Consider the following 18,295-nt stretch of genomic DNA (forward strand, 5'->3'; position numbering starts at 1 on the left):
AGAAATCTGGGGGTCAATGTCATGTAGTTATTCTTTATTTTCTTTAAGGGGCCAATGTCGTAAAGAGCACATACTCTATCGGAAATGCAGGACTAGTGCACATTCATGGCAGAAGTTTGTGGAACTCTGTCCGCCATAGTGCCTAGAAGATCAAGAAAGAGTAGAGGGAGACACGACTTGCAAGCGGAGAATTTTAAGTTGAAGCTCTTTATTAGGCACCAGAAATAAAGACCCGACAAGAGCCGGTGTTTTGGCAGGAAAACGCCTGCCTCAGGGGTCACAGGACATTGTGAATAATGTTCTTATATATATGTTTATGTTTTGAAGCTGTAAGGCCTCTAATATCACATAAGTTCACTGTTCTTGTAACTTTGTGCTATTTATCATTTTGTTTTTATAACTTCGTGTTTTTATAACTTTGTATTTTTATGTGTAGTCCAGTGACCCCTGAGGCAGGCGGTTTCCCGCGGAAACACCGGCCTGTATAGAGTCTTTATTTTTGGTGCATAATAAAAAGCTTCAGCTTGAAATTCTCCCTGCTCATGAGTCGTGACTCCCTCTACTCTTTCTTGATCTTCATTCTTATCCGTAGAGGGCATCTTTCTGTTCCTTTGTGGACTTTGCTATAGTGCCTAGCCTGCTGCCATTGGTGCCCATCCCTTGCCCAGTGAACAGAGTGGAGATCACCTATCTACTAACAGGGAAATTCTATAAATGGTAGTCAGCACTATTCAATAACATGCGGAGGCATATTTTCAAAGCACTTAGACTTACAAACTTCTATAGTAACCTATGGAACTTTGTAAGTCTAACTGCTTTCAAAATGCGCCCCATAGTAACATAACATATTAAATGACAGCAGATAAAGACCTGTACGGTCCATCCAGTCTGCCCAACTCATTTTACATGGTACGTGATACTTTATATGTATACCCAAGTTTGATTTGTCCTTGCAATTCTCAAGGCACAGACCATAGAAGTCTGCCCAGCACTCTAGTTCTGAAGCTAACGTCGAAACCCCTTAAAATTTATACTCCATCCCATCCATATCTATTCAGACACAATCAGGGCGTAGACTGTAGAAGTCTGCCCAGCACCAGTTTCGCTTCCCAATTACTGGCGTCACCACCTAGTCTCTACTAAGATTCCATAGATCCATTCCTTCTAAACTGGATTCCTTTGTGTTTATCCCATGCATGTTTGAATTCCATGACTGTTTTCATCTCCACCATCTCCCGCGGGAGGGCATTCCACGTATCCACCACCCTCTCTGTGAAAAAATACTTCCTGGGATTAGTCCTGAGTCTGCCCCCTTTCAACCTCAATTCATGTCCTCTAGTTCTACCGCCTTCCTGTCTCCGGAAAAGGATCGTTTGCGGATTAATACCTTTCAAATATTTGAACGTCTGTATCATGTAACCCCTGTTTCTCTTTTCCTCCAAGGTATACATGTTCAGGTCAGCAAGTCTCTTCTTTTACGGTTTGCAATGCAAATCCCATAATATTTTTGTAGTTTTTCTTTGCACCTCTTCCAGTCTTTCTACGTCTTTAGCAAGATACGGCCTCCAAAACTGAACACAATACTCCAAGTGGGGCCTCACCAACTACTTGTAGAGGGGCATCAACATGTCCTTTCTTCTGGACGCACTCCCTTCATAGAATCGCGCTTAGCACCAATTCATGCGCCTAACTGTAGTGCCAGACTTGGAGTCACAAGTCTGGCACTACAGTTAGGCACATGAATCGGCCTGAAAAACCTGATGTAAATACTGATGCTCAAACTAAGCACAATGAGGCCCTAGATTCTGTACCTACATATGCAACTTTTCAAAACATCTCTGATATGCCCCCTTTTGAGTTATGTGCTAGTTGAGTTAGATGCCAGGCATTATAGAATGGTGCACAGCCAGATGTGCATATAAACAGGGCCGGGGGGGGGGGGGGGGGCAAGATTCCCCAGGCCCAGCCTCCAAGGGAGGCCCAGTGCCGGCAAGGCTTCTGGAGGCAAGCAGAAGGTTCTGCTCCCTCGGTCTGTCTGTCTCCTGCTTCTGTATGTGGGGACCTGGGTGATTGTGTTAATGCGATAATCCGGGTCCCCCGCACACAGGAACAGGAGAGTGACAGACCAAGGGAGGAGCAGACACAGGAAGGTAAGGGGGCGGCGGCAGCCTGAGCGGGGTGGTGGCCCGAGTGGGGGAGGGGCAGCAGTGATGGTGGCTGCAGCCTGAGTGGGGGTGGGGGGTGGGCCCGGTTCTGTCTCTTGATGGCCCTGTGTGGAAATCCTAAGTCTTTTTAATTTAAACTGTAAGCCACATTGAATTTGAGCTTGTTTTCAGGATAATGTGGGATATAAATATAAATAAATGGGTGGTGCCAATTAACTTCAATAACTGGTTGTTAGCACCCAATTATTAATAGTTAAGGGCTCATTAATTTGTGTGCACATCTTGGGTACTGAACTACACAAAAGTCAGTCTATGTGGTTCACTATAGCCAGTTAAGTGCTGAATATTGCACTTAACCGGCTATGATGTAGCCGGCTCTGCAAACCCGGAAATCCAATGTTGGTGATATTCAGCACTAAACCATGCTAGCGATTCCCAGCACGGCAAATGCACTGCAGTCCATTCATTTGCGGCGAAGGAATCACTAGCGCAGTTTAGTAAAAGAGGACCTAAGTTAGGCAGCCATATCGGACTGCATAAAAGTCAGTCCTATCTTTATGTGGTGTCGCTTAGGCAGTTAAGAGCTGATATTGCATTTAACTACATAAGAGAGAGTCGGTTGCATAAACCTGGATATTCAATGACTTTTATGCGGTTAACCTGAATATTGGCACATAACTGGCCAAGTGCTGACTCCACCCCTGGAATGCCTCCAAAATAGCCGATTTTCAGTCCAGCACTAACTGGTTATGGGCCATTTTTTGATCCGAGTTTATACTTGAGATTATCAATAGAAATCAAACAAAATAAAACATGGAAATTACTTGAGATTAGAAATTCTTCAACAGGTGCTATTCAGAATACTACTTTATTCTGCTGCAAGAGACGCTGCAGCTCCATTACAAGATCAACAATCGGATAACGAATACAAGAATTGACTTAAGATTGTGAAAGACTCCTGATGCAGGCCCTGTGGGCCGAAACATAGCTGTGTTGAGTCCTGTTCATCGATCAATAAATATTTAATTTTTATTTGGATTTTTATCTGAAGCGTCGTCCTTTTTTATTATTTTTTTTACTTCTTCGCTGTTTTTTTTGTTGTTTTTTTTTACCACTGAAAATTAGCCATTAGCCCTGAACAGGCTATTTAACTGGCCAGGAGCCATTTCTGGCTGGTTAAATCACTTTGACTATCAGACCTTTCATTTCCTATCCCCTCGTTTCTTTTTGGGAAAAAAAGAGGCAAACAGTAGCAACTGCAAAATGTTGTGTCCTGCTATCAGGCAAGAAATATGACCAGACCAGGACCACAACCTGAGAATTATTCAGGTTGTTAATTTCTCTTTATAACTTTATTTTTTATTTATTTTTTTTGTTAAATTACCTCCTGTCTTTTTCTCCTTTTTTTCTAAACTCCTGGCTGAATTACTTTGGCGACTCACGTAAGAGCGTCAGTGGTCAGTGCCGCCTAACCCGATCTGAATGAATCTGTGTGATGAGGTGACTGCACTTCCTATCAGGGAAGGGAGTGAGCTTTCTGCATTGCCAGGCCGGGCTGATCCGGTCCTGGTTTTCCCACAGTGCATGCTGGGAAGTGCTGGCACTCGGGGCGGGCCACCAACCTTGCATTTCTGGAGCAGCCGTGTAGCCTTTTTGCATCGTTCCTCCCTTTCTCCTGCCCTCGGTAAGTGCAAAATGTGGCGTTTTCGTTCGGTTTAACTTTTGGTTATGGCTGTGTGGATCTGTGTATATAGATCGGTGTTTGCAAATAGCTGTGTTTCGGCGTTTGTGTGTGTATTTGTACACTGTGTGTGCACTGAAGTGTAAGAGCTAGCCTAGTGTTTCAGTACAACTGTATTTCTGAATGTATCTGTGTATAGATCTGTGACCTTGAATATAGATAGCTCGGGGGTTGTGTATGTAGCTGTGTTTCTGCATTGTGTATGCACGGAAGTGTAGTCCTCTATATTGTGGCTCGGTTTATCTATTGTGTATATATGTGTTTCTGCATATATGCATGCGCGCATGGATGTGCCGTTATATAGATCTCTGTGTACAGAAGTGTGGCTTTGTCTCTATAGTAGCTCAAGTTTTGCATATAGCTGTGTTTTTTGGCGTGCATCTGTTGTGTGGTCCAGTATATAGGTAATTCGGGGTTTGTATATAGCCGTGTATCTGTTGTGTGCACAGAACTGTGGTTCCGTATATAGGTAATGGGGTTTGTATATAGCCGTGTATCTGTTGTGTGCACAGAAGTGTGGTTCCGTATATAGGTCACTCAGGGTTTGTATATAGCTGTGTTTTGTTTTTTTACCTCTCTCTTGTGTGCATAGAAGTGTGGTCCTGTATATAGGTAACTTGGGGTTTGTATATAGCTGTTTATCTGTTGTGTGGTCCCGTTTATAGGTAACTAGGGGTTTGTATATAGCTGTGCTTTTGTTTTTTTTACATCTCTCTCTCTCTCTCTTGTGTGCACGGATGTGCTTGTATACAGATCTGTGTGCACAGAAGTATGTTCCTGTGTACAAATAGCTTGGTGTTGATATTTCTGCATGGGTCTATGTATGCACCATTATGCCTGTGTATGGATCAAGCATGTGCCTCTGTAGTTGTGTAGATGTACAGGTCTGTGCGTGCATTTGTTGGATTGTGTGTGTTGTGAAGATGATGGTGACAACACCCTTACGGTTTTTTTCTGAGGAAACAAGTTCCTCCTGCCCCCTTCCCTCCTCTCCTGCGTGTGTATTTCTCCTCTCAGTTTCAGGGCCGGTCCTAGGGTCTCTGGTGCCCTCCTGCAGACTATCAGTTGGCGCCCCCCCCCCCCCCCCGTCTAGCATCTCCTTTCTCTCTTCTCCCTCCCTCTTCTCCTACCCTGCCCCCCCTTTTCAGCCCAGTGCGATTCTCCTTCGCCCCCATCCCCCTCCCATTTATGGCCACCTGCCTGCTCTCTTCTCCGACTCCCCCGACTCCCCCCAACATCCCCCTTTTTCTTCCTGCCACCCTGCGTAGTTTAAGTCTTTTTTAAATTTACCTCAGTCCCAGCGGCCGCGTCATTTCAAAGCCCTGCCCATCTCTAGCCTTCCCTCCCTTCGTGAGTTCGCTCCCTCAGAGTCCCGCCTTCTGACATCATTTCTTCTTTCCTCGAGGGCGCGACTCTGAGGGAACGAACTCACAAAGGGAAGGAAGGCTAGAGGCGGGCAGGGCTTTGAAATGATGCGGCCGCTGGGATGGAGGTACATAAAAGATTTAAACCCCCAAGGGCGACGCGGTATGGTGGCGCAGCAGCGCCCTTGATGGCAGGTGCCCCCCTGCGGTGCTTACCCCGCTTATCAGGTTTGACCGGCCCTGCTCAGTTTCACACTTTCTGGTATGGTCTGGGGTTCTTCCCTTCTTTGATCTCATGCTGATGGGCATGGAGTCCCTTCCCCTCTGTCTGCCTCTCTGGTTTTACCCAGGAGGGTGTAGTATATGCTTTCCCTGTCTCTGGTATAGATGCCTGCCCCTAGTCTCATGCTGGTCCCTAGGACACCTCTCCTCTCCTCTTGTCTTCTGTGGCCAATGTAGCCGCCCCCTGATCTCATACCAGCTTCTACGGCCCCTCTGTCTTCCCCTGGTCTCATGACAGTGGGTACAGACTGCCCCTTGTGGCCCTACTTCCCGACAACCAATAAAATGTCAATAAAAACATACTGTTTTGGCCAGGCCTTCCATTCTGAATAAATTGACCTGGTTACCTATATTTTGTAGTGATTCCAGTAGCAAACTTCCCTTATTTTTCAGTGGCTTTGTCTTCTTTTAACACCACCCATCCTTAATGTCTCTTAATGGCCCTTTTGCTAAACCGCGTAAAGCTGTAACATGCGCTTAATACGGCAAAATGCAGGACGGGTTAAAGCATTTTGCATTACTTTTGCCATTTGCATACGCTAACTGCGTGATATTTATTTCTTTTGGAGGTGGCGTGAAAGCCCTACTCAGCTAGCGCACTGACATTGGCACATGCTAGCTGAATAATGCTGACAAATGCGGGAGCCCCTAATGCCTCCTAATCTAGATTGTAAGCGCTTTGAGCAGGGACTGCCTTTTTTGTGTATGGTGAACAGCGCTGCGTATGCCTTGTAGTGCTATAGAAACGATAAGTAGTAGTAGAAATAGGATGCAGTAAGGGCTCCCGTGTTCATTTTTTTCCGTGGCTGCACGCAAATGTTAACGTTAGCCAGCCAAAAAAAAATGAAATAACTGAAAAAGGCTGAATTTACAGCGTTCCCCCCAGATTCTATATAGAGTGCCTAGAGATCCGCGCCAAAATCCAGGCGTATTCTATAACAACACGCATAACTTAATTGGCTTAACAAGTGAAATTAGCGTTTATAACAGCACTTAAACAATAATGAGCACTAATTGGCAATAATTAGAATTTATGCGCACAACTCGCTAAGTGTATTCTGTAATGCAGTGCGCCTAACTTCTAACGCGTGCAGGCAAAAAGGAACGTGGTTATGGGCGGGGAAACAGGTGTTTTGTGGCCATTCTGAAACTTACACGAATAGTTTTAGAATATGGCCCTCTGCACCTAAATCTACATGCCGGGATTTATGCCACGTTTTCGTCGGTGTAAATGGACGCACGTAGTTTTAGGGTTTAGGATATCAACTAAGCTTATTCCATATACTGCGCCTAAATGTAGACGCTGCTTGTAGAATACACTTAGAAATGTTTTCCGCGTGGATTGTTTAGGTGGCATATATAGAGTCTGACCCTTAGCGCACAGGAAAGTCCTGCATTGAGATGCGCTATGCATGCTTACTAATGCTGCTTAGTAAAAGGGTCCCTTAGTTATGTAGTTAATTTTATGACATGGTTTTCTGTTTACATTTTATTTTAATTATGTTGCATTGTAATCTAGGCACTGCTGTATGCTTCTAATTGTTTCCCCTATTTTTAATTGATATATTTCTTTTTTAATTTAAATCTTTTTTATTGAGGATAAAACCAATATAAACATGTTGAAACATCACACCAAGGTAGATCAAGGGTACAGATAATCAACAAACTTTCCAATAATCCTCTTTATCTTCCCATACCAAATTCCCCCACTCCTACATAAAGATCAACCCACGCAAAGAAGAACAAAGTAACCCCCCCCCCTCAAGCCCAACCTCCTCTATTCCCACACTGTAATCTTAGAAATCCCGACCCAATCCTTCCCCCACACCCACCGCTAACATTCTGCATGGGACTGAGATCATTGAGATTTGTAATAGGTGTTAGATACACTCTAGTCTGTCCATTTCCACACAGTGCCATATCTACTATCTAAAGGGGTTGTCTTTACTCTTATAACATCCCCCCTTATATTCGTTACAGACCTCTGGAGGTTCCCAACCTTTTCCTGCCTAATTGATATATTTCTTAAACCTCTTAGATGGATATATTGGACCTGATATTCAACCAGTGGCGATCAGCATTTTGCTCACTGGTGCCAGCATTAAACCTAGAAATTCGGTGTTGGGCCATGTCCGAACTTTGGCATTGAATTGCTGGGTTTGTGGAGCTGACTAACTCACAGCTGGTTAAGTGCAGTATTCAGCAGTTAACCAGTTATGGGTTACTGCAGAAAGGGGCCCTTTTACTAAAGGATAGTAGGGGTACTGTGTGGCAAAACAGCACTACTGGCCAGACGCCCTGCAATAGTCCTGGCTTCAGCGCAACCATTTCCCACACTAAAAAATTGAAATTATTTTCTAGCATTGTGGGTAGAAAGTAGGCGTGTCCGGTGGTAATCGGGCAGCACGGCGCATTAGCACGTGAGCCCTTACCGCCAAGTAGATAGGTGGAGGTAAGGGCTCAGGCAGTAATGGCTGCATGCTAATTGTGAAATTAGCACACAGCCATTAAAGACGCCAATGGGAAAAAGGTTTTTTTTTGCAGCCATGGTAAAAAGTGACCTCATAAGAACATAAGAATAGCCATACTGGGTCAGACCAATGGTCCATCTAGCCCAGTATACTGCTTCCAACAGTGGCCAATGCAGGTCACAAGTACTGGCAGAAATCCAAATAGTAGCCACATTCCATGCTACAATACCAGGGCAAGCAGTAGCTTCCCCGTGTCCATCTCAATAACAGATTATGGACTTTTCCTCCAGGAACTTGTCCAAACTTTTTTTAAACCCAGATATGCTGTTACTACATCCTCTGGCAAAGAGTTCCAGAGCCCAACCACTTGTTGAATGAAAAATATTTCCTCCTATTTGTTTTAAAAGTATTTCCATGTAACTTCCTGGAGTGTTCCCTAGTCTTTGTACTTTTGGAATGAGTAAAATATCAATTCACTTCTATTTGTTCTACACCAGTCAGGATTTTGTAGACCTCAATCATATCTCCCCTCATCTGTCTTTTTTCTCTTTGGCTCTGTAGAAGGACCCTAAAGGGGGGGAAGGGAATGGGACTTGATAAACCACCTTTCTGTGGTTTTTGCAACTACATTCAAAGCAGTTCACGTAGTACATATAGGTACTTATTTGTACCTGGGGTAATGGAGGATTAAGTGACTTGCCCAGAGTCACAAGGAGCTGCAGTGGTAATCGAACCCAGTTCCCTAGTATCAAAGTCCGCTGCACTAACCACATTGAGCCTGCAAATAGGTGAGAAAATGTGGGGTACAAATGCAGCAAATAAATAACCACTAGGCTACTCTACTTGATAGAACTGACTTTTATGCGCTCCTATTTCTGGATTTATTTTTTAATTGTATCTGTACTATGATTGGTTCATAACAAGGAATTTATATTTGCCATCTTGAGGTAATTTTTAAGTGTTGTTTATGTGTGTGAGATGAGTGTTGTTTAATTTAGATATGTTATACTGCCTTCTCCTCTAGTGCCATCAGGGCATGTAATCAACTCTATTATGATAATTGATTTTTTTTGTTTTTTGATTGTTTTATACTCTCTTTTTAAATTGTAAACTGCTTTCTGTCTTCTTTCAAAGGAAGATAAAATTTTTTGATATAATTTTGCCACATGTCACAGTTGCAATGTAAATCACAGAGGAATTGTTTTCTTCTAGTTACCTATTTTGTGTCTGTAAAAATCACTGTGCTGTACTAAAGTGGAGATATACCACTGGGGGGTGGTAATATCAAATAAAGCTGAACTATGACCTCTGTTCCAGGGCATTGCATCGAGCATGCCAGCATGCATGGTTCAAGGTTGCTGCAACAGCACGGGCCGGTCCCACGGGGTCAGCTTCCACCGCTTTCCTCCTGACGGGCCTCTCTTTCAGCAGTGGCTGGCAGCCCTGAAACGCACCAACTTCCAGCCCCAAAAGCATCACGTGGTGTGCTCCCAGCATTTCCGGCCCTGGGACTTTAAAGATGACCTGCGCAGCCGACTCTTGGGTGCGTGTGCAGCTGCAGGTGCGTAAACACTTCAGGTTAGATTTAGGGAATTTGAAGGGCGTCCACTTTCCTGTTGTCTCAGCTGTTCCTGGGCGCAAGATAGTTATTCTTCCTAATCCTTTAACCTGATCCTTTGTGATGTTGGTCGATATTTTCAGCTGACACTGTCCAGATACCTCCTTAAGAGGTCCATTTACCAAGCTGTGGTAAAGGTTGGCCTTAGCCTGCTCTTATGTGGGTTTTCCCATGCACTAAGGCTGTTTTTATCGCAGATGGAAAATGGCCGATGTTCTGTTTTTGTTCAATTAAAAGTCACGAGCTAATGTTGCCATTACCGAGCAGCCATCAAAAAGAATTACCACAGGAGCACTTACTGACACTTATTTTGTAAGTGGTAAAGGCTTCCGCGGTAATCCTGTGCTAATCAGTTACTGCGCAGTAATGTGGATGTACAAATTGATTAGTACTGGAATGCTGCATATGTTGAAGTGAATTACTGTTTTGTAGAGGGGCTATAGGAACCAAGGCTCTTCTCCACTCTGTCTTATTGGGATATTTATTTATATTTCAAACATTTTTATTAAACTGCTGCAGAGAACAACATACAGAAAGACAAGAAACAACTTCCACAGCATTTTAACAAATATTATCCAGTTCCCTCCCTCCCACCATCTTCCCAAATTCGTCTGAGAGGTTTTGCTCACTAGTTCAGTAACCTACTACGGGCTATTGGAGACATGGTAGTCCAAAAAGGGGCCTAGCCAATGGTGTGCTGGTAAATGTTTAACAACAGGCTCTCTCCAAGGTCCCCCTCTGCGCCCCCCCCCCCCCCGAAATTGCAGAGCTGGCTATAGCTGGGGAGAGAGCCTGGGGGGGTGGCAATGCATTACTCCAGGAAAAAAAAATTAAATGATCCCAGGTTCCAATCTAATTCATGTTTAATGTGCAATAAAATGCCATAAATAAGTAAATAAATAAATATAAACTTTTAATGTTGAGCACCTGATTCTCAAAGTGAACAAATTCCAAACACTATAATGAAAATAAAATGATTTTTTTCTACCTTTGTTGTCTGGTGACTGTTTTTCTGATCATGCTGGCCCAGTATCCGATTCTGCTGCTATCTGTCCTCTTAACTCCGTTTCCAGGGCTTCCTTTCCATTTATTTATTTCCATTCCTCCTTTCTTCTTCATTTCTGGTCCTCAGCTTCTGCCTATTTTCTTCATCCATGTGCAGTTTTTCTCCTCTCTTCCTTTTCCCTCATCTCATCTCCGTCCTCACTCTTCTCTCCCCTCCATCCATGTGCAGCATTTCTTCTCTCTCCCCTCCTCTCCCCTGCCCTCCATCCACCCATGTCCAGCAGTGACCCCCCTCTCCCCTGCTCTCCATCCACCCATGTCCAGCAGTGACCGTCCTCTCCCCTGCCCTGCATGCACCCATACCCAGTGACCCTCCTTTCCCCTGCCCTTCATCCACCCATGTCCAGCAGTGACCCTCCTCTCCTTTCCCCTGCCCTGCATGCACCCATACCCATCGCGACCCTTAGTTCTCTCCCCTCCATCCACCCATGCCCAGCGACTCCCTTCTCTCCCCTGCCACCTCTCCCGTGTTGTTCACCGGTGACTTATCCTCCCTCCCTCTGGATCAGTCCCTCACCGACCTGACTCTTCTAATTCTTCATGGTAGGCAGTCTTGCCTGCCCGCTACCAGCGCTGACTCTCCCCTGCCGGTTCGCGCTTCAAAATGGCCGCCGAGACTTCAGTAGAAGTCTTGTGAGGCTGCCTCTGGAAGTCTCGGCGCGCTTCAAAATGGCCGCCGAGACTTCAGTAGAAGTCTCGCGAGGCTGCCTCTGGAAGTCTCGGTGGCCATTTTTAAAGCGTGAACCGGCAGGGGAGAGTCAGCGCTGGTAGCGGGCAGGCAAGACTGCCTGCCCTGAAGAATTAGAAGAGTCAGGTCGGTGACAGTGAGGGATTGAGCAGGCGATCGATCGATCGGGCGGGCAGGAGGGAGGAGAGCTGACTTGCACTAGGAAACAACCGACTCGCAAGTCGGTACAAAATTTAACAACCGGCTCTTGCGAGCCAGTGCGAGCCAGCTCCAGCACACCACTGGGCCTAGCATCGCTGGAATTGTTCACCTGGTAGGGAAGAAATATCCCGTATTTCCTTACGTTCCATTCGTAATAGGTCAATCATTCTGGCTCGTAACTGTTGTATAGAAGGTCCCCTTGGAGAAAGCCAGATTGTCAAAATCACTTGTTGAGCCACAACAGTGGCTCTAGTCACAAAAGCTTTAAATCCCGGAGATATAGGGGGCTCCAGCCTTGGGCAACCAAACAAGAACGTAGAATCGTAATGCCATCCAGATTCCCAAAGCTGAGAAAACCCAAGCCAATATCACCTTCCAAAAGTTGATTATAAGAGGACACGACCAAAACATGTGTTCCAATGTGACTCCATGGGCTCCACATTTCAAACATGATCCCATAGGGGAGAAACCCATATGGAAAGCTCTCCTTGGGGTAATAGCAAGCAAGAGGCGCTTTACATTAAAAGTTGACTGTCGATGTCTCACGAATCCCACCTGCTCCAGATCTATCAAGCGGGGAAGAATTTTTGCCAACCATTCTGCTAGGATTTTAGAAAGTAATTTAAGGTCAACATTAACAAGCAATGTAGGGTGGTAGGAGTCTGCCAAATTTAGGGGCCTGCCTGGCAGAGCAGAATTGACATGTCCTGGGAAACAGCCATGATCTACCACCTCTTCATAATAAGCCAGAAGAGGTCCCACAGTTTGGGTATATTTATTTATTTATTTTCATAACTTGGTATACCGCTGTGGCCTAACAAAAGACATAAAACGGTTTACAAAATATAAAATCTATATAAAAGAACGATTAATGTAAAACAAAAATGTACAATAAAAACAGTAACCAATAAAACCAAGCATAATCTAGACACAAAGCCTCTGTATATGCTTTGCCTCGCTTTGAGTTCATTTGTCTTGATATCTTAGCTGTTATTATTCTTGTTTGTAAGATTAATAATTAACAAAATCAGACATAATTGTAGTATGATGGGTAATGTGAAATAGAATTGCTATAATGGCAAAATACAAGCAAATAAGATAAAATGTAAGTTCAGTGGGAGTTAGATCCTGTTCTCGTATTTAAACCTGGGGTGGTGCCAGTGGCTGAATGTGACGGCGAGAACAGTGGTGAGTGCAAAGGTGAAAGAGATGCTGGTGGGGGAGGGGCCAAAATAGATGAGGGGGACGCAAGGGGCACCACAACCTCTTAAGTCAGCATTATTTTTAGTAGTAGCTTAAGATGAGTCACGTTCATCTAGATAGTTCCGTGTCTCTGAAGGGCTTACAATCTAAGGGGGGAGGGGCAGTTGTATAACTGGGTGCCCAATGCAGTGAGGGAGCATCTGAGTACCCAGATTCCATTATAGAATATCAGTCTAAACCTACATTGTCATGCCTAAACACAAGTACACCCACTTATGCCAGGTCTGTGGCAAGTGTGAGTTGATGCCTCCTTGTGGGCATGCCTAAGTATAGCAAGCAGTACACACTACTTAAGTATATTATGGTTCAACAATTTTTTATTGATGATACAACCCAAAACAGACATATTCCATCAACAAAATACATGGCCAAATATCATGTAATAGAATCATCATAACACAACTTTGCTCAACTTGCACATCATCAATATTTTACCAACAAATCTTACCCTCCCTCCCTTCCCTCCCCCCCATCCCAATACACTCCTCGTCCCTGTAAATAGCAAGGCTGCTCCACTGGACTTAGAGCATATCACATTACACTTATGCAACTCGTATTCCTCAATAAATTAAACTCTCCTCTTCCCATAGACATCACTAAGTCCCCCTTCCGCACTATTAACGATTCCCCCAACTATAAAAGCTCCCACTCATAAAACCATCTATACCCCACCCTTCCCCCTCCCCAATAGTTTGTCATCAGCAACTTATAAACACTAAGGGACACAACATCAACCAACAAAGCAGACAAACACAAGAAGAAAGAAAAAAAAAGGGGGGGGGGGGAAGGACCCCCACCACAGGTCCCAGGCGTCTCTAGCCCACACGCCAATCCATTCTCCAATTGCCTACGATCGGATCTTGGTCCACCAATCAAATACAATGGAGCATCCCTACCCCACTCCCCCCTTCAGGCGGAGTTCAACAGTAAACTTGTAACCCTATGCGGAAGGGACTCAATATATGCTCCCCACACTGCCTGGAACTGCCTTAACCACTTCGGGGTATATTTAGCATATTTGCTCTCCAAGATCATCAGGGCATGCAGCTTATTCCTCCAAGCACAAAATGATGGGGCCTCCTCCCCTACCCAGCCCCCCAATATCATCTTCTTCCCCAAAACTCCAGCTTTCCGGTCCAGCAGAACATATGCTTTATTTTTCAGCTGGAATTGCTCGTATTTATCCAGCAACACTGTCATTGGGGACATAGGGATATCGCATCCCAATAGTACTTCTAAATAATCGAACACTGCTTTCCAAAAACTCTTGGTCATTCAAATTAATACAGAGGATTCCTGAGATTTCAGTTCAGGCCACTTTACAGGAGTGTCAATTTCGAATTGTGCATAGGGCGTACTTTACGCAAGAACGATTATTTAAAATAGGGGGGGGGGGGTGGAGTCTCCTGTGTGTCAGAAGTGTAAGCGAGATGTGAACTCTTTTTTTTCATTCACTGTGGGAATGCTATAAGACCAAGAGTACTTAAGTATATTATAAGTGGTACTTGATGGTAAGTCCTCCAGCATCAGCTTATCCGCTAGCACATTCTCCAGTAGCGACGCTTTCGTAGGGGTAAGTTTGGCATGTCCTTGGGAGAGTGCTGAGCACTCTCCCAACCTGCCTGTCTCCAGTAGTTTCCAGGCAGTAAAAGTCCTTCTTGTAGCTATCCCGTAAGGTTAAGGTGAAAGCATAGGCCCCGGAATAGGGGGAGCCACAGGTGACTTGACACTCCTGAAATTTTGCAGTCCTTCCTCTCTCCCCATGATGTCTACATCAGTGTGTGCTTAAGGCTTGCCGGCCAGCTTCTGTCCCCTCCAAAACAGGAAGTTCGGAGAGGTGGGAGCTGGCAGGCCTTAAGCAACATAGATTTTAGAGTTGCCACCCCAGAGAAGCATGGTAAGATAATAAATACCTCACGGACACAGCAGGGAAGAGGAGAAATGGTAATGACAGTGTGTGTGTGTGGGGGGGGGGGGTTAGAATGATGGACACCACATGCAGTGGGGGCAGGGAGAAGAGAAAGAGGGAGATGCTGAAGGGGGAGGGAAGGAGACAAAGACTGAAGAGGGAGGGGAGGGGAATGGAGAGATGCTGAAGACAAGTTTGAGAGGGAGGAAAGGAGAGAGATACTGGAAATCATGGGGGGGGGGGGGGGTGGAATGCTGCACACCACAGGCAGAGGTGTGAGGGAAGGGTACAAATATAGAGAGAGCAGGGGGAGGCCAGGAAAAGAGATATTCTGGAGATCACAGGAGGTAGAGAGGGAGGGAAGGGGAAAGATGCTGGAGACCATGGAATAGTGGAGCAGGAGCAAGAGAAGGAGGGAGATGCTGGGGACAGTGGGGGAGGGAGAGAGATGCTGGCTAAGATGGGGGAAAGGGAGTAGGGAAGGAGAGAAATTATTGACACCATGGGGGCAGGGGAGATTGAGAGGGAAGGATAGATATGTCGGATGCCTTAGGAAGGAAGTAGGATGGTATGGAAGGTTGGGTGAAAGGATCAAACAAGATATCAGTATTTTTCTTTCTATCAGTCCAACTCTACAATTGGCGCTTGTGCAAAAACTAAGCATGTACTGGCATCAACGGCTCAGGGAGCTGCTGCCAAATGCCAAAATGGGCAGCGATGTTCTTGGTGCCAATCAGGAAGAAGTCTTGCTGGGGAAGGGGCAGACAGCAGGGAAAGGAGCGGAGAGAGAGAGAATTTGGTGCCCACCCAATTTTTCTCTAGGCCCACCCAAAATCTGGTGTCTGGCTATGCCACTGACAACAGTGTTTAAATATCATAGGAATTGTTTTTATCAAAAAGTCTAATTCATATATCATGAAAAAGAAACTCCACAGTGCAACACAGTGCAAAATACTTTTTTTGTGAATTAATGACCTACATGGAGACCAGTAGCATCTCTTAGAATCACAATTAAGAGCCTTTTCTTGGAATAAAGGCTCTAAAAGAAAATTTTCTTCTGCATTAATAAATGCCACCTTCTTTCATCTCCCCAGGTGACAACTGGCGCCGGCGTCGGTTGAAGCCAGAAGCTGTTCCAACCATGTTTCTCTCTGGAAAACCTGCTGGCACAGCAAAGGCACAACGACCTGCAAAGAAGGAGGCTCGCACGTCTCGGAAGGCGAGTGTAATGGATGTAAATTTTAAAGATTGTTTTTCAGCTCTGTCTTGACCGACCAGTGCACTCGGGGACTGTATTGTTGATTAGAAGTAATTCTGTTTAAAAATGATTGTTTAAATTTGATTGTGTGAAAACAAGTTGGAATGTGGAAGATAAGATACTGCTCTAATTAATTTGGTATGTGAAGAGGAGTATGGCGCTTGCTTTCTGGCTCCAGCCTGGCCACCTGGAGTTGGCGAGCATGTGACCACGTTCCCACAGTATGGCTTGTTTACCTAGACAGAGAAGCCTTCTGTAATTTTCCTCAGCTCTGAACATGATTTCTGAGCCTAATAAAAAGGGGAGTTTCTTTCAGTGAAATCAGGAGCTCATCTGTGAGTAACGTACATACTGCGCAGAGGATCTGTTCCTGGTCTAAAAAGCTCCTGGCTTTCGCTGTAATGGGCCCCCCTAGCTGATGTTAAGAGCCTGGATGATGTAAGGACCAGTGATGATGTATGTATAGTGTAATGATTATTGCTTCTTTTCCTGGTCTAAGAACTCTTTTAGCATTGCTTAGATGTAGAGACCAGTGATGTAATGATTACATAGAGGCATATTTTCAAAGCACTTTGGGAGGCTAAGTTCCATAGGTTTCTATGGAACTTTGGGAGGCTAAGTGCTTTGAAAATATGCCTCATAGTAACATAGTAGATGACGGCAGAAAAAGACCTGAACGGTCCATCTAGTCTGCCCAACAAGATAAACTCATATGTGCTACTTTTTGTGTATACCCTACTTTGATTTGTACCTGTCCTCTTCAGGGCACAGACCGTATAAGTCTGCCCAGCAATATCCCCGCCTCCCAACCACCAGCCCCGCCTCCCACCACCGGCTCTGGCACAGACCATATAAGTCTGCCCAGCACTGTCCCCGCCTCCCAACCACCAGTCCTGCCTCCCACCACCGGCTCTGGCACAGACCATATAAGTCTGCTCAGCAGTATCCCTGCCTCCCACCTCCCAATACCTGTTTATAGATAGGTATTGTCTCCTTTCAGTTAGATGATTTAATCATTGTATATATCTTAACCTTTGTAGAATTTAGGTCCTCTAATAAAGGTTTCATTTATCTAATACGAATCCAAAAGAATCCACAGTAATTACTGAGTAGTCTGTGTCAGTGAGACAGGCTGTAAATTCATAGCAGTACAGCGAGTGAAAACATTAGATCAGCTCTAAGGCACTCTTCTCCACTCAAACCCTCCTAGGCTAGCACACACTGACATCTATACTTCACAATTTAGGAGCCTTTTACTAAGTTGTGGTAAAAAAATGGCCTTACTGTGTTCTAATGCAGGACTTTATCAAGCGGTAAGACTGAGCCCAAAGAGAGTGGGCCTGAAAATTCATCTGTTCCCCACCCTCCTTGCCCCGTCATGCTCCCAAACCAAAAGAAATACCTGAACTGGCAGGAATTCCCAAGCTCCACTAGCTGAAGACCTCCTCTCGGCTTAAGGAACACTTACTCTCTGTGTAGCTGCTGGCAGCGTCGCCGAGCTGCTGACACAGCTAGCCTGTATGCATGTGCGCAAACAGAGCGTGTGCGAGGGGTAGGGCAGCGGCGACTCTGAGCACTGCCACCAGCTGCATAAGGTGTAAGTGTTCCTTCTGCCGGAAGGAGGTCTTTGGCTGGTGGGGCTTGTGGATCCTCAACTCATGTCCTCTAGTTCTACTGCTTCCCTGTTTCTGAAAAAGATTTGTTTGTATATTAATATATTATAAGCAAGTTGTACGTATTCATTATAGAATAACACTTGTTGCCCATCGACACATATGCGTAAACGTATATTCACATTCATAAATGCTACTGTGGCCCTGTAAAAGAGATGGTCTCTGTGTCAAATCTGGATGAGCACTTGTTCGCAACACCATGTGGTTTTTTTTTTTTTTCAGGTTTCTGTGACCTTCAGTGATGTGGCTGCCTGTGTCTCAGAGGAAGAGTGGGAAATACTGGATGACTGGGAGAGGGATCTCTACCGGAATGTGATGAGGGAGATTCATATGGTCCTCATCTCCCTGGGTGAGGAGATTGATCTGTTCCAGGTCTTTAGCCCAGAGTACTAGTTGTCCTGTTAGCCCTGGAGAAAACTATTTGTGATATTATTTTACAGGACCAGACTGTCTTGCACTTCCCAGGGGATTTTTTTTGTGTGTGGGGGAAGGGGGGGGGGAGAACTTAGGATTTGTGGGTTTAGATTTAAGGATTTGGTTGATGGGAAGAGGTAGAGTTACCATATTGCTCCAGAAAAAGGAGGACATATTGAGCTA

The 18,295-nt window shown here is 45.0% G+C and overlaps 1 protein-coding gene across 1 annotated transcript in view; it reads left to right on the plus strand.

Moving 5' to 3' along the window:
• The window catches only part of LOC115466437, a 68,569-nt gene that overhangs the window by 25,756 nt on the left and 24,518 nt on the right, over positions 1–18,295 (plus strand). Inside the window, exons 2-4 of the mRNA XM_030197649.1 lie at positions 9,341–9,584; positions 15,862–15,986; positions 17,921–18,047. Coding sequence (XP_030053509.1) covers positions 9,356–9,584; positions 15,862–15,986; positions 17,921–18,047 — 481 coding nt within the window. The 5' untranslated portion in view covers positions 9,341–9,355. The remainder of the gene's footprint in view (positions 1–9,340; positions 9,585–15,861; positions 15,987–17,920; positions 18,048–18,295) is intronic.

The sequence above is a fragment of the Microcaecilia unicolor genome, chromosome 3, assembly GCF_901765095.1.
Source record: "Microcaecilia unicolor chromosome 3, aMicUni1.1, whole genome shotgun sequence".
NCBI lineage: Eukaryota > Metazoa > Chordata > Amphibia > Gymnophiona > Siphonopidae > Microcaecilia > Microcaecilia unicolor.